The sequence below is a fragment of the Hyperoodon ampullatus genome (genome assembly GCF_949752795.1).
Source record: "Hyperoodon ampullatus genome assembly, chromosome: 3".
Taxonomy (NCBI): Eukaryota; Metazoa; Chordata; class Mammalia; order Artiodactyla; family Ziphiidae; genus Hyperoodon; species Hyperoodon ampullatus.
The window spans coordinates 103,345,285-103,362,546 of NC_136916.1; the positions used below are offsets into that span (position 1 = coordinate 103,345,285).

The 17,262-nt window shown below is 38.8% G+C and overlaps 1 protein-coding gene across 1 annotated transcript in view; it reads right to left on the minus strand.

The window, feature by feature from the left end:
* AVEN (apoptosis and caspase activation inhibitor) overlaps nucleotides 1-17,262 on the minus strand; it is a gene marked incomplete at its 5' end in the record, with an annotated part of 169,962 nt that overhangs the window by 7,533 nt on the left and 145,167 nt on the right. Inside the window, one exon of the mRNA XM_079699545.1 lies at nucleotides 2,450-2,520. Within this exon, the coding sequence (XP_079555671.1) occupies nucleotides 2,450-2,520 (71 nt within the window). The remainder of the gene's footprint in view (nucleotides 1-2,449; nucleotides 2,521-17,262) is intronic.

Genomic DNA, 17,262 nt, shown 5'->3' on the forward strand with positions numbered 1-17,262 from the left:
GGCAAACTCTTGACTGCTTCATGTCACTGGCTGTGCTGGGGACAGAGGAGCACATGAGGAACAAATGATAGACAGACAGACAGGTAGATAGACAGATAGATTCTCCTCTTCTTTTTCTCTCTCAAGTAAGCAAAAATAAAGAGAACCGAGTGAGATGTGGGACACAAAACAGTGCCGGTGGCGAAGTGATGAATTCAGTTTGGGATGTGTCCTACTAATACCTCAACTCAAGATGCTCACAATCAAGCTTGCCTTCTCTTGCTCCATCAATCATCACTGCTCACCTCATCAGCATGCTGGGAAGCTTAGCGCCCCTGCAGATCTTTCTTGTCCTCATGTCTCACGTCTGGCCTGTGACACAATCTACCATGTCCTCCGCTGCAGGCCCATCTGCCAGTGAACCGTCTTCCCTCTCACGGCCCATGCTGTTGGCCCACGTCCCCTCCCGTTCACCTAGCGTAATATCCTCCTACCTGTTCTCCCAGCCTCCAGCCTCTGACCTCTTCAGTCCCTCCTTCCCAATATTGCGGAGGTCCAGTCTAGCCATTTCCATTGTCTTGCTAAACAAAACTTTTGTTAACAAGTAGCAGTAGTAATAAGAGCTAATTTTGAGTGTTTCCTCTGTGTCAGGAACTGCACAGAAGGACTTTTATTTATAATCTAATATAATCCTCATGACAACTCTGAGTTACATTTTATTATTAGTTCCATTTTACAGATGAGAACTAGGATTATACACTCAGGTTTGCATCTCTGAAGTCTATGCTCTGACCCACAGGCTAAACTGCCCCTAGATAAAAATGAAGACCAAACCACTGGTACTAAGTGGCCCAGACCCACCCTGGAAGCCGCCTCTTCTAAGAATCCACACTCCAGCTACACTCCAGCTATGCTCCCGACACTGAGCACAGCCTGGTCTTTCAGATCTCCTCATCATTCTCCTGTTGTTCCCCAGACAGAACCTACCAGAACCATACTCATCCACCAAGGCCCATTCAAATGATCTTTATCCCATGCTCCTACTCTCAATCACTTACAGCCCAAAGCAGTTTTCTCCCACAGTATTATGTTCATTCATTTATTATACCACTTATTTTATGTTGCATTCTTTTTCATTTATCATGTAAATATTTACCAACCATCTACTATGTGTCAGCCACTGTGCTAAGGTAAGGGGCCTAGGGCGATGAACAAGCATGGTCTTTGTCTCATTCATCTTCCAATAAGCTACATCTAATAAAATATCTAATAAAGAACATGTGTTTTGATAAATAAAGAACCTTAGAATTATTTGAAACTCTCAGGATAACAAAATGTTTTCTGATAGCCAACATGGTTCAAAGGAGTTGAAATATGAGTTGTTTGGCTTTCACTGAATTCCTCCATGATCTGCGTTCGTCTGTTTACAACTTGTCCTAGAATTCTAAACCATACTCAGGTACATGCCCAAACAGACCCTAGCAAAAACAAATATTTTTAATTCCCAAATTTTTCTATATTATAAAACATACTCTTTGTACAGTGACAGGAAGTCATTTTACAAGTCACTTCCCTCCCCTCTGTCTTTAAGTCAATGTTCATCCCAAACAACTGAACGTGATGCCAGCCCACCTGGGGGTGTGAGCCACCTACTGTGTGTGTACTGAGCTGACAGCGGAATGGGGAGGAAGGTCCCGCCCTTTATCCGTCAGGTCTGCTGCTCGGTCTCCTGTCTGAAGCTGTGGGCAGGCTGTCTGAACACTCTATCAGATAGTATGCTCCAGCCCTGGAGTCGGAAGCAAATGCCACGCCAGCACTTACTCATCCTCTGTGCATTTAAAAAAGGGTGAGAATACCTGCCATCTCTCGTACGGAAAGATTCCGTGAAATCCTGCCTGGAGAATCATCAAAGCTCCTTGGGAAGAAAATATGGCAGGAATACAAAGCAAATAAAGTGTGTGGGTGTTATGGATTCACTGAAAGACTTCTATGATACTTGTTCTTATTTTATAGCTTTATTCTCCTAATTATAGACAAAGAGTTATTTAAAACTATAAAGTTAAGGATTTTCTTACCTAACACCAAAAACAGTGTGGGAGAAAAAAATTAATTCTCAAGCCTAAGATGAATTTTCACAGAAAGGGAAAAGAAGGAAGGCCAAATGGCAAAGTAATCCACTCAAAATTGTGACTATAAACTTTCAGCCCTACAACCCAGTCTATATGAACTATAGTCATATATGAGCTATATAATTAGTTCACATAGATGGCCAGGTATAAAGGTCAACTCCAGCTCCAAGAGCCTGTATAATTGAAAACTTTCTGAGCAATTTAGGTAACTGAGGCTCAACTGTACATGAATTACTAGACTCTTCTCTACGTGAAGCCTCCATCTCAACAACAATGTGAAAGGTGCTGGTCTTCAGCCTTGAGAAGAGCCAATCCACATTCCAGACAGAGCTTCACCTTACCTGTTTGGGGCATGAAGCTTCACTATCCCACTCTTTCTCCTCAGCAAACCGGAATTGTGCGAAGGAGTCCCCTGAGAATAGAAAAAACATACAATTTTATGTCAAAGCTAAAAGGAGAACACTCAGTTCTCTCAGTTTCCCTTTGGGAGTAAAAGTGCTGTTTCTGAAGAGCTGACCATCCTAAACTCAGTGATATCATTCAATAGAAGGTCCTGGCTTCCGCATCTTTCCACATCATCTGTGCATAGTGGGTATTTGAAAATACTATTGGCAACTGTATTCCTTGCTTCATTCAACTCTCGATAAGCCACCATCCTACATGCTTCTTGAGAGACAACTGAACAGTCCAAGCCTGCAGACATGGCCATCTCCCCATATTTAGCATATTTTCATCTCATCTGCTTAATATATGCAAGGAAACTTACATTTATGATTTTGGGGGTGGGCATAGCAGAAAAGGAAGGAGAAAAACAGAACTGAAGGAAAGCAGTTCTCAACTGATCCACAATATGACAGACTTAAAATATCTCTTTGAGGCGAGGTTACCAATCTGAACCATCACTCTAAAAATCACCTGGTTAGAATGTCAGATACAAAATAAAACTCAAAGAATGTGCATTAGATTAGTTAATGTGAATCATGGTGCACTGCTCTGAGCTCCTGGAATAAAGGAAAATGAATCAAGATAAACAAGCTTGACAGATGATTCCGTACAGCGAGCTTTGACACAAAGCTTATTTTGTAAATACGTACTTATCTGGTTATTTGCATTAAGAATAGCCAATTTATAAATAATTACTTTTCCACTTAGCTTTCAGGATCCTCCAAAATGTGATCCTACCTCATTAACCCACATTTGCTTCCTATTTCTTGATTTCCTGATCCCGAGAGCCTCTTTTCACATTCCGAACATACTTCATTTTCTACCCTATCCTCATTTCTTTTTTAATCCTTCTCCCTTGTCTGGAAGGCCCACACACTTCTACCCATTCATATCCGATTTATACTTTAAGACTCAGGTACAGGCCCACTTTCTCCTCCTACGATATCTCTCAGGTTATTTAACCATAGAATCCATTCTTTACTTCTAACTTAAAAGAGGGGGAAAAGAAGTGAAGAATCCTGAATTAAAGAGACAAAGACAAAATCAGAATCTACACCATACCCACAGCATTTCCAAAACACATGGATCATAACATTTTAACACTTGACAAGATCAAATTCTAGGTAAAAAAGACCAAGAACATCACTCTTTATCATGAGAAAGGGTAAAATCACTACCATTAGTCATTGGCAAATCAACCTTGATCCCTCAAAAATTATGATATAAAGAACCTGAATAATATAATTAATAATGCCTTGTCTGTGCATGTGGATGTATAAGTGTATTGTGATTATATGTGGGTAGTTTATAAATATTTGTGCAATATTAACATTTTAAAAGGACAATAGAAAGGCTACAAAAAACCTTTAAAAAAATCCTAAAATGTAGCAGTCATACAAACCATATTTGCTGGTGATAAACATTTGTAGCACATATAGGTAAAGAGCCTGTCTCTTACATACAAAAAGAGCTTTTGCAAATCAACCAGAACAAAACCACCTAGTAGGAAAACAGGAAAAGGAGTGAGAATAAGAAAGGAAGTAAGGATCAAGGAGGAATAGGACAGCTTTACAAAGTCTGAGGCAAAGCAGTGAATCAGCTCAATCTCTGATTCTGACTAAAAGAAGCAAAAGTTAAAACTTTATGGAGGAAAATGACATTATCAATAACCTAGAATTATCTCTACTATATTTTATACACAGTATCCAAAATTCAGGTGTATCAGGAGATGAGACCAAGATGACAGAAATCTAAGAGAGAGGGGAAAAGAAACAAACAAAAACCCAATCAAAAAATGGGCAGAAGACCTAAATAGACATTTCTCCAAAGAAGACATACAGATGGCCAAAAAGCACATGAGAAGACGCTCAACATTGCTAATTATTAGAGAAATGCAAATCAAAACTACAATGAGGGGCTTCCCTGGTGGCGCAGTGGTTGAGAGTCTGCCTGCCGATGCAGGGGATACGGGTTTGTGCCCCGGTCCGGGAAGATCCCACATGCCGTGGAGCAGCTGGGCCCGTGAGCCATGGCCGCTGAGCCTGCGCGTCCGGAGCCTGTGCTCCGCGGTGGGAGAGGCCACAACAGTGAGAGACCCGCGTACCGCAAAAAAAAAACAAAAACAAAAACCTGCAATGAGGTATCACCTCACACCAGTCAGAATGGCCATCATCTAAATGTCTATAAACAATAAATGCTGGAGAGGGTGTGGAGAAAAGGAAACCCTCCCACCCTGTTGGTGGGAATGTAACTTGGTGCAGCCACTACAGAGAACAGTATGGAGGTTCCTTAAAAAACTAAGAATAGAATTACCATATAACCCAGCAATCCCACTACTGGGCATATACCCAGAGAAAACTGTAATTCAAAAAGACACATGGCGTCCCAATGTTCATTGCAGCACTATTTACAATAGCCAGGACATGGAAGTAACCTAAATGTCCATCAACAGAGGAATGGATAGAGAAGATGTGGCACATATATACAATGGAATATTAGCCATAAAAAGGAACAAAACTGGGTCATTTGTAGAGATGTGGATGCGCCTAGAGACTGTCATACAGAGCGAAGTCAGAAAGAAAAATAAATATCGTATATTAACGCATGTATGTGGAATCTAGAAAAATGGTATAGATGATCTTATTTGCAAAGCAGAAACAGAGACGCAGACTTAGAGAACAAACATGGATATCAAGGGTGGGGGTGGGATGAACTGGGAGATTGGGATTGACGTATATACACTATTGATCCCGTGTATAAAATAGATAACTAATGAGAATCTACCGTATAGCTGAGGGAACTCTACTCAATGCTCTGTGGTGATCTAAATGGGAAGGAAATCCAAAAAGAGGGGATATATGTATATGTATAGGTGATTCACTTTTCCTTACAGCAGAAACTAACACAACATTGTAAAGCAACTATACTCCAATAAAAATTAATTAAAAAAAAAACTAAAAATAGAGTTGCCATATGATCCAGCAATCCCACTCCTGGGCATATATCCAGAGAAAACCATAATTCAAAAAGATACATGCACCCCAATGTTCACTGCAGTGCTGTTTACAATAGCCAAGACACGGAGGCCCCTAAGGTCCAGTGACAGATGAATGGTTAAAGAAGATGTAGTACATATATACAATGGAATATTACTCAGCCATTAAAAAGAATGAAATATGCCATTTGCAGCAACATGGATGGACCTAGAGATTATCATACTAAATGAAGTCAGACAGAGAAAGAAATATTATATGATATTGCTTATATGCAGAATCTAAAAAAAAATGATACAAATGAACTTATTTACAAAACTCACAGACTTAGAAAACAAACTTATGGTTACCAAAGGGTTGAGGGTTGGGGGGAGGGATAAACTGGGAGTTTGGGATTGACATATAAACACTACTATATTAAAAATAGAGGGCTTCCCTGGTGGCGCAGTGGTTGAGAGTCCGCCTGCCGATGCAGGGGACAAGGGTTCGTGCCCCGGTCCGGGAAGATCCCACATGCTGTGGAGTGGCCGGGCCTGTGAGCCATGGCTGCTGAGCCTGCGCATCTGGAGCCTGTGCTCCGCAACGGGAGAGGCCACAACAGTGAGAGGCCCGCGTACCGCAAAAAAAAAAAAAAAAAAAAAAAAAAAAAGATAACTAACAAGGACCTACTATATAGCACAGGGAACTCTGCCCAGTATTCTGTAATAACTTAAATGGGAAAAGAATTTGAAAAAGGATATATATATATATATATATATATATATATATGTATATGTATAAGTGAATCACTTTGCTGTACATCTGAAAATAACACAACATTGTAAATCAACTATAGTCCAATATAAAATAAAAATAATTTTTAAAAAAGAGACAATAGAAAAAATCCAGTTATCAGACCCAAATCTTATGATTTGCAATGTAAAATTTTCAAAAATAGGAAAAAAACTATAAAATCACAATGACATCCATGAAGTCATTGTTTTTTCCTTTTCCATTATGGTTTATTACAGGATATTGAATATACTTCCCTGTGCTATACAGCAGGACCTTGTTGTTTATCTTTTTTGTATATATAATTTTTTGTATCTGCTAATCCCAAACTCCTAATTTATCCCTCCCCCACCCCCTTCCCCTTTGGTAACCATAAGTTTGTTTTCTTTTTGTTTGTTTTTATAAATTTATTTATTTATTTATTTTTGGCTGTGCTGGGTCTTCGTTGCTGTGCGCAGGCCTTCTCTAGTTGCAGCAAGTGGGGGCTACTCTTTGTTGTGGTGCACGGGCTTCTCATTGCAGTGGCTTTTTTTGTTGCGGAGCACGGGCTCTAGGCACACGGGCTTCAGTAGTTGTGGCACGTGGGCTCAGTAGTTGTGGCTTGTGGGCTCTAGAGCACAGGCTCAGTATTTGTGGCACATGGGCTTAGTTGATCCGCAGCATGTGGGATCTTCCCAGACCAGGGATCAAACCTGTGTCCCCTGCATTGGCAGGCAGATTCTTATCCACTGCGCCACCAGGGAAGTCCCCATAAGTTTGTTTTCTATGTCTGTGAATGTTTCTGTTTTATAAATGAATTCATCTGTATCATATTTTAGATTCCACATGAGTGATATCATATGGTAATTGTCTTTCTCTTTCTGACCATGAAGTCATTCTTGATTGATACAAAATAAAGTATTCACATAAAAAAAAAGAAAAGAAGAAAATGTTTGAGAAAAATAAGGTACTTTAAGCACATTTTGTTTATAGTAGTCAAACTCCAAAACAACACAATTTAAAAATCTTAATAAAGTACATAGAGGCTAATTTTGAAAAATAAGCTGGTTAAATGACTATTAAAGAAAGCCAACCTCTCTAATCCTCTCATTGAAGATGAAAATGTGTCCAGACTTGTCAAAATTATGACTCCTAGAATCAAGAGTACTTCTGGAAAACATGTTACCAAAATTCTCTTCTTATACTGAGACATGTACAGAACAATGGTGGTATTAGTAAACATGCTACTCCTATATCTTGTACATCAGACATCTGGACGTGCAGAAACAATCGGAGACTTCCATTAAATAAGACAGTGTGGTGCATTCACAATGCGTTCAATTCTGCTCCTGCTTTATTCTCTGGCTGAGAGAGTTCCTGTCTCTCACACTAACAGAATGAATCAGAATGAAGAAGTATAGAATGAAACCCAGTGAAGAACAGGGAAAGCCAACTATTGTTGACAATGGAACAAACATGGTGAAATGTGTCTTACAAGTCATAAGCATTCAAAGTTTTGGTCACACTCACCAGCTGTGTGTTCAGAAAGTAATTATAGCACAATGTAATGAACAGAACCAGAAAGCATAAAAGGAGTGTAACACTTTCCTCCTCCTCCTTCAGCCAAAGACTAATTTCATGATGTATAAGAGGCTGTGGAACTGCCTTGCTGTGTACTTATACCATATCCTCAAACAAGATGGAGAAGAGCTAGTGCCTATTACATAGACTGCTTGAACGACAGCAACAAAATCCCATAATATTCTACTTTGCAGATAAGAATACAAAAATAGCAGGCCTGCTAAATCCAATGATTATTTATTAAGAAGTAATTTATTCATTAGAATCTCCTAAAAAAAAAGGGGGGGGGAGGATTTGAACAAAACTGATGTACCTTGAGAGTTCACATTTTTCCTACATAATAAAAAGTCCCAGGCTTCCCTGGTGGCGCAGTGGTTGAGAGTCCGCCTGCCGATGCAAGGGACATGGGTTTGTGCCCCAGTCCGGGAAGATCCCACATGCCGCGGAGCGGCTGGGCCTGTGAGCCGTGGCCGCTGAGCCTGCGCATCCAGAGCCTGTGCTCTGCCACGGGAGGGGCCACAACAGTGAGAGGCCCGCGTACCGCAAAAAAAAAAAAAAAAAAGTCCCATGTCATTCTATTCCAACAAAGCTGAAGTTGGTGTACATGCGATGAAAGCTGAGATACAGGCGATACTGAAACAATTCTGTATATCTTGAAAGTCAACAACATTGCTCTACTGCCACATTTCTGGAGCCAAAATTAATGATGGAATTTTTTCAATCAACTCATTTCATAAAGCAGCAAAAATATTAGAAAGTTAGATATATGTGATCTTAAGTATGCTTCTGAAAATAATCAGAAAGAATGTTTCGAGCAGTGCACAATGCACATGAAAAGATGTTCAACATGGCTAATTATTAGAGAAATGCAAATCAAAACTACAATGAGATATCACCTGACACCAGTCAGACTGGCCATGATTAAAAAGTCTACAAATAATAAATGCTGGAGAGGGTGTGGAGAAAAGGTAACCCTCCTACACTGTTGGTGGGAATGTAACTTGGTACAGCCACTATGGAGAACAGTATGGAGGTTCCTTACAAAACTAAAAGTAGAATTGCCATATGATCCAGTAGTCCCCCTCCTCGGCATACATCTGGAGAAAACTCTAATTCAAAAAGATACATATACCTCAATGTTCACAGCAGCACTATGTACAATAGCCAAGACATGGAAGCAACCTAAATGTCCATTGACAGATAAATGGATAAAGAAGATGTGGGGGGTGTGTGTGTGTGTGTGTGTATACACACACACACACACACACACACATATATACAATGGAATATTACTCAGCCATAAAAAAGAATGAAATAATGTCATTTGCAGCAACATGGATGGACCTAGAGATGATCATACTAAGTGAAGTAAGTCAGACAGAGAAAGACAAATACCATATGATATCACTTATATGTGGACTCTTAAAAAATTGATACAAATAAACTTATTTACAAAACAGAAACAGGGCTTCCCTGGTGTGCAGTGGTTGAGAGTCCGCCTGCCGATGCAGGGGACACAGGTTCGTGCCCCAGTCCGGGAAGATACCACATGCCGCGGAGTGGCTGGGCCCGTGAGCCATGGCCGCTGAGCCTGTGTGCCCGGAGCCTGTGCTCCGCAATGGGAGAGACCACAACAGTGAGAGGCCCGTGTACCGCAAAAAAAAAAAAAAAAAAAAAAAAACAGAAACAGAATCAGACATAGTAAACAGACTTGTGGTTACCAAAGAGGAAAGGCTGGGGGAGGATAAATTAGGAGTTTGGGATTAGCAGATACAAACTATTATATATAAAATAAACAACAAGGTCCTATTGCATAGCACAGGGAACTATATTCAACATCTTGTAATAAACCATAATGGAAAAGAATATGGGGAAAAAAAGCAGTGCACAATGCTTCAGTTTGGGGGATTCCTTCAATGAAACTCATGATCATCAAACAAATCTCCAAGTCTAGCAGTTAATGAGGAGATAAGTCTTCACCTAGCCTATTACCCAGTCTTTTACTAGGTACTCTTAGAGAGGACAAATTTAATTGCGAGGGGCACCATTAACCTCGACTATTCTGGCAGAACTAGCCAAAGAGTATTAATGGCACCTACCTCAGCCAAGCTACCATCTATTTAGTATCACGATTGTGTAGGATGGTACAGTGACTGCAGGAACAATCTAACAGCAGACAGTGGTGAGAAATGAGAATGCCTGTATATTGTCAAAAGTAAATCTGGTCACTAATAACTTGTATAATAACATTTCAATAGTTTTGTTGAAATTTCAGATTTTTTTTTCATGTATTCCAGCACATCCATTCTATGACAGTGATATTTAGCTTTAGCTTCAGCTGAATATGATTCAACACTTGACATTCTGGCCAGAATGTATATTTAATCTGCCTCCAATAGTGAATTGCTAACATTCAATGAGGTCATTTTAAAAATACAATAGTTTATGTAATGTACAGTATGGTGACTATAGTTAATAATACTGTACTGCATAACTGAAAGTTGCTAAGAGAGTAGATCTGAAAAGTTCTTGAGCTACCCTGGTGGCACAGTGGTTAAGAATCCGCCTGCCAATGCAGGGGACACGGGTTTGATCACTGGCCTGGGAAGATCCCACATGCCGTGGAGCTACTGAGCCTGCACTCCACAACTACTGAGCCCACGTGCCACAACTACTGAAGCCCGCACGCCTAGAGCCTGTGCTCCGCCACAAGAGAAGCCACCGCAATGAGAAGCCCGCGTAGCACAATGAAGAGTAGCCCTGTAGCGCAACGAAGAGTAGCCCCCGCTCACCCCAATTAGAGAAAGCCTGCGCACAGCAATGAAGACCCAACACAGCCAAAAATAAAAACAAATAAACAAATTAAAAAAAAAAGATGTGTGCTTTATTAAAAAAAAAGTTCTCATCACAAGAAAAATAAAATTGTAACTATGTATGGTGATGGATATTAACTAGACTTATCATGGTGATCATTTTGCAATATATACAAATGTTGAATCATGATATTGTATACCTGAAAATAATGTTATATATCAACTATACCTAAAATTAAAAAAATAATGTCGTTTTATATGCACTGACAAATGGAAAGATGCCCATTATCTCAACTGTTACATGAAAAAAATCAAGTTTTAGTACAGTATGAATAAGATATATATATACACACACACATATATGCACACACACCTATACACATATACGTGTGTATATATCACAAAAATATTAATATATGCATAGAAATAAGTGGAGATCATTAGATACTTATTTTAAGAATGATTCTCTTTCAGAGGGCAGGATTGAAGGAGACTTCCTTTCTGCATAATACATCTTCCAGTTGAATTTTCCTTTGTAAACAACAAACACATGTTATTTTTGGAACTGAGCCAAACAGAAGTAAGGAAATCTAGAAACAAAGCTAAAACTTCTTAAGGGCAAAAACCATCTCAGAATGCCTTTAAGACAAAACATCCATAGATCTCAAAAGCTGGAACACCAGATGTCATTCATTCTAACCCTCACTTTATAGAACAGTAAAGAGCCTTTGGTCAGGAGAGACTCAATGGCCTGACCAGCCAGTTAATGGCTGGACACCAAGACCTCTTGGCTTCTAACATTCATTATTTTATCTATAACTAACAAAGCTCTTTCCACTATTTCCACTAGGCCTCTCAGCCATCTGAGTTCCCTAGGACAATACAGATACTCAATAAATATTTTATGACATCTGATATACTACTATTTGACATGCTGACAATGTCTGAAGATATGAAAATCCAAAAACAAAGAATTCCTCATTTTAGGAAAGGAATCATTTCAGGGATTCCTTTAAATAAGTACTTTAAAAAAATAAGAGTGTTTTTATAGCCCTCTAAGTATTCTAATAGGGATAGCGTCAGAGAAATAAAGGTGATACACCAACTGTCGCTGTGTGGATGATACCCAGGATTCTCACTCTGCCTAATTTCTCAAAACTAGTCTAACATAAGTCTCAGGATCAGTGACAAAGTGGACACTAAACTTGCTAGAATTCCACAATACCAACATACTATCAAAAAACTTACACTTTAGTCATAAATAAGACAGCTTTGAATTTTAGGCTTACTCCTTCAGCCACATCAACAAAAAAAAGCCTTCAGCCAAATAAAAGAACTTAACCATAAAGCTCTTCAGTGGAAGTTCAGGTGGGATGACAAGGAAGGATCTTTATCTGGGCAAAGAAACCTGCAAAGACTTTTGGTTTCAACAGTACAGATCACATGTATACAAAGAGTGAGTGTGAAAGATGGAAAATGTGCCCAAGCCTAAAAATACCCAGTTCCAATGATTTGGGAGTGGCAATTCCCATAACTGACACCTGTCCTAAGTATTTGGATCTTTTCCTTATAAAACTGGCCCAGACCATTGTGGTACGTCCTTTTGGAAACCAGCTCTAGAAAGCAAGAGGAATGTAGCACTATTTCTGGATGAGTACTTCATTTTAAGCTCCATTTTCCTGGCTCTTCTTCATCATGATCACCTTCCTTTAAATCCTCCACAGCCCTTAGAATATGCCCTTAACCAGGACACCATGTCTATGGGAAATCACAACTTTATAGGTTGACAGGTTCACAGTCTTCATAGAGAGACACTATGTCTCAATGGTCAACACCATGGCTGCTATAGAAAATGAAACATACCCTTTCTTCTCTCTGAATTTCTCTAGCTCATCTATGGGACATGGCATATTTGGAAGGTCCAGGTAGATCCTAAGCCCACAGGCTGACACAGATCAATCCAGAGACAATCTACAGTTCAGCCTACAGGATATAAAAAGTCCTTACTACCCCCCACTTTCTAGCTTCCACGGATGAGCCTTTCTAGATGCAGATGTCAAGCACTTCAATATTTACCCTAAAACAAAGCAACAGCTAACATTTTGGTCTTTGTGAGGAAGATCATACAAGCCATGATGAACTTAAAAAGTTAGGTTGAGCCAAAGGAACATGAGAGGTAAGAAAATTCTCTCCTGCTCAACAGTGACCTATAATTAGCTTTCTCACCAGGTGTGCGGCAGAAACATAAAATACAGAATTATATTTGCAGCCAGAACCTTCTGTTAAATCAAGGACCTCAATTAAGAACAAGTGGGAAGGAGGAAAAGATACAGAGATTTTCAATCGGAAAACTTACACTGCCCTCAAAACTGGAGAAAGACACAAAGAAACAAAGGATGGATCTCAAAATGAAAATATTCTAACAATTAACACCATTCAAGGCAAGTGAATGGTGCAAATTGAAGCAAAAAGTCCAACAGCCAACTAATTTTTGACAAGGGCACCAAGAACACACAATGGGGAAAGGACAGTCTCTTCAATAAATGGCGCTGGGAAAACTGGACAGCCACATGCAAAAAAATGAAACTGGACCCCTGTCTTATAACACTCAAAAAATTACCTCGAAAATGGATTAAAGACTTCAATGTAAGACCAGCAACCATAAAACTCCTAAAAGAAAACACAGAAGAAAAGCTCCTTGACATTGGTCTTGGCAAAGATTTTTTTTTTAAATTGGAGTATAGTTGATTTTTTTTTCATGGAAAGGCATTTTATTTTAAATATAGCAATGTGTACATGTCAATTCCAAACTCCCAATCTGTCCCTCCCTCCCATCTTTTCCCCTGGTTACCGTAAGTTTGTTCTCTAAGTCTGTGAGTCTGTTTCTGTCTGGCAAAGATTTTTTGGTTAAGACACCAAAAGCACAGGCAACAAAAGCAAGTGAGACTACATCAAACTAAAGAGCTTCTGCACAGCAAAGGAAACCATCAACAAAATGAAAAGGCAACCTACAGAATGGGAGAGATACTTGCAAACCATATATCTGATATGGGATTACTATCCAAAATATATATAGAACCCATACCACTCAATAGAAAAAAAGCAAATAACCCATTTAAAAATGGGCAAAGGACCTGAATAGACATTTTCCCAAAGACAACATACAAATGGCCAAAGGTACATGAAAAAGTGCTCAAAATCACTAATCATCAGGGAAATGCAAATCAAAACCACAATGAGATCACCTCACACCTGTTAGGATGCCTATTATCAAAAAGACAAGAGATAATAAATGTTGGTAAGGATTTGGAGAAAAGGGAACTCTTGTACACTGTTGGTGGGAATGTAAATTGGTACAGCCATTATGGAAAACAGTATGGTGGTTCCTTAAAAAATTTTAAATAGAACTACTATATGATCCAGCAAACCTTTTCCTGGCTGTAGGTATAGCCAAAGGAAATTAAATCAGGATCTCGAAGAGATATCTGCACACTCATGTTCATTGCAGCTTCATTCACAATAGCCAAGATACAGAATCAACCTAAACATCCTTAAACAGATGAATGGATACAGAAAATGTGGCGTGTGTGTGTGTGTGTGTATACAATGTAATATTAATCCATAAAAAAGAAGGAAATCCTGCCATTTGCAACAACATGGATGAACCTAGAAAGCATTATGCTAAGTGAAATAAGCCAGACAAATACAAATACTGCATGATCTCACTTACATGTAGAATCTAAAATAGAAAACTTACAGAAGCAGAGAGTAGAATGGTGGTTGCCAGGGGCTGGGGGAGATGGAAATGGGGAGATGTAGGTCAAAGGATACAAATTCTCAATTATATGAAGAATAAGTTCTGAGGATCTAATGTTCAGCATGGTAACCATAGTCAATAATACTGTACTGCATACTTGAAAGCTGCTGAAAGTAGATCTTAAGTGTTCTCACCATTTAAAAAAAAAAAGCTAACTAGGTGAGGTGATGAATGTGTTAATCACCTTGATTTGGTAATCATTCCACAATGCATATATATAGCAAAATCATTACACTGTATACTTTAAATATATACAATTATATTCATCAATTATTTTCAAGAAAGCTGGGGAAAAATCATAAAAATAAAAAGGAAAAAATCCTAAAATATTTATTAGAAAACACAGCTTTAAAATATTCTACTTGTACAAGGATCTACTATGTAGCACAGGGAAGTGTATTCAATATCTTAATTATCTATCTATAATGGAAAAGAATTTGAAAAATAATACATATATATGTATGCATGCATAACTGAATCACTTTGCTGTACACCTGAAACATTGTGAATCAACTATAGTTCAATAAATAAAATAAAATATTCCACTTGTTATTAATAAGCAAGTTTTAGAAATGCATCCTCAGGGAAACTTTAATATACAGGAGAAGATGCATGCAAACACCAGCCCTGCTTGTATTATAAAGCAGTATTTTCCTGAAGATTCTCTACTTTTAAACTGTTTTTTTTTTGCAACACATAATGACCTAATATAAATTCTTTAGAAACTTACTTTTGTTCTTTTTACACTTTATCTTTCCTGAGTAAAAATCGTGGTCCTCTACTAGGAAAATGAAAATGGCCTGAGATGTCTCGGAACTGATGAGAGGAATCGCAGCAGTGGGCATGCACTCCATGGGCCCTCCTTCTTTGCTCTGCAGCACCTCAGAGCAGCTACTTCTGCTTCACACCAAACGTGCAATAAATGGAAGAAGCAGCTGGAAGACAGTATGGCCACAGTGTTCCGTCGAAGATACCAAGTTCCTTCTCAAAATTTCTCAAACAGAAAAGAGTGGGAAGGAGGAACAACCATGATGCCAAGAATTTCAAATAGATTTCACCAGCCCCTAAAAATGGAGAACTGGGAAGAAGCTGCTGAATCCTACCACATCTCTGGAAGGCTCCTGCTCTGCATAGTCTGGTTACAGAACATTCAGATACTCACAGACCTTTCTCAGGACTTCAGTTCCTAGGGCAGTAGCACAAAACGGGTGGCTTAAAACAACAGAAATTTCTTCGCTCACAGGGGCTAAAAGTTGGAAGTCAAGGTGTTAGCAGAGCTACGCTCTCTCTGAAGGCTCTAGGGGAGGATGCTTGCTTGCCTCTTCCTAGCTTCTGGTGTTGCTGGCAACCCTTGGTGTTCCTTAGCTCGTAGCTACATCACTCCAATAACTGCATCTGTGGTCACATGGCCTTCTTCCTCATGTATCCTTCCTCTGTGTCCAAATTTCCCTCTTCTTTTTTTTTTTTTTTTAGAAATTAAGTAGATCAATTTATTTTTGTGTATTTCACAAGTATAATTTTGGAAGGGCTATTTAACAAATTTCAGCATTAACTGCCAACTCTATAGACATGTTCAACAAAAAAGGCACTTACTCTTGGCCCTTTTAACACAGGCAAGTGTCTTACTGCATCACAAATAAAAGATGCAGTAACAGATTTGAGGGTATATTAAAGAAATTAGATTTTTCTTTCAAATGCTGTTTAGTTGATAAATAACATAATACAAACATAATTAATGGCTGTCATGACCATCAGTGATTTCCAGAATAAAACACATAGGCCTACCTATTTTAAAAGGCAGAAACTAGTAAAACAGTATTAAAATCAGTGTTTTTATCCTTAGATTAACAATCCCAGAATGAGACTTCTTTGATCCCAATTTTACAAGGTGTGGTGTGATGTCAGGGGGAGAAGGGATATGGGGGAAGACTGGCAGTGCATGCTGAATTGCAGAGTTGGGACGGTGGCTCAAACTTGTCATTATCCAGATGAGGACAGTGTTTTAGAAAATTTTAAATGGGTCCTTAATTGTGTTATATTGGGAAGGGTATTAAAGGATTGATCATTCATCAGTCCTAAATACCATTTAATAGATGCCATCATGGGGCTTAAGAAATAAGCAGGGATGGAAGGGGGGAGAAGTGAAGTAAAATGACGTGAAAAAGGAAAATGAAAAATGGAAGAAATGTGTCTGAATGTTGGGGAATGTAAAAAGGCCACCACAGAAGCTGCTTAAGTTGTCACTCAGACATGCTCTTCCTATTGGATACCTGCCCCTGGATCACCAAACACCAAGTTTAGAGCACAATTCAAGTAGAGATCATATTTCAGCACTGATAAAACTTCACTAATTTGGATTGAAAAAGAATACATGTCTGATTTAGTAAAAAGTATCAATAAACATTCAGAGGTATAGTTTTGTTACATCAAGTAAAAACAGCAACAAATTCCAAGTGAAGTAACAAGTAGAGGGCTTGATGAATAGTTAAGACTTATTTTTAGGTGAGCAGCAAAGGAATATTGAATAACTTGTAAATAGACTGCACAAATGCTCCTTTCAGTTCCTCAGAACAATCCAACAGTCCTTACTATCCCTCTTCTTTTAAGGAAAAGACATTGGTCACTGGATTACGGCTCATGCTAATACAGTATCACCTTATCTAAACTTGATTATATTTGCCAAGACCTTATTCCCAAATAAGGTCCTATTCACCAGTACTGGGATTAGGACATGAACATATCTTTTGAGGGGACAC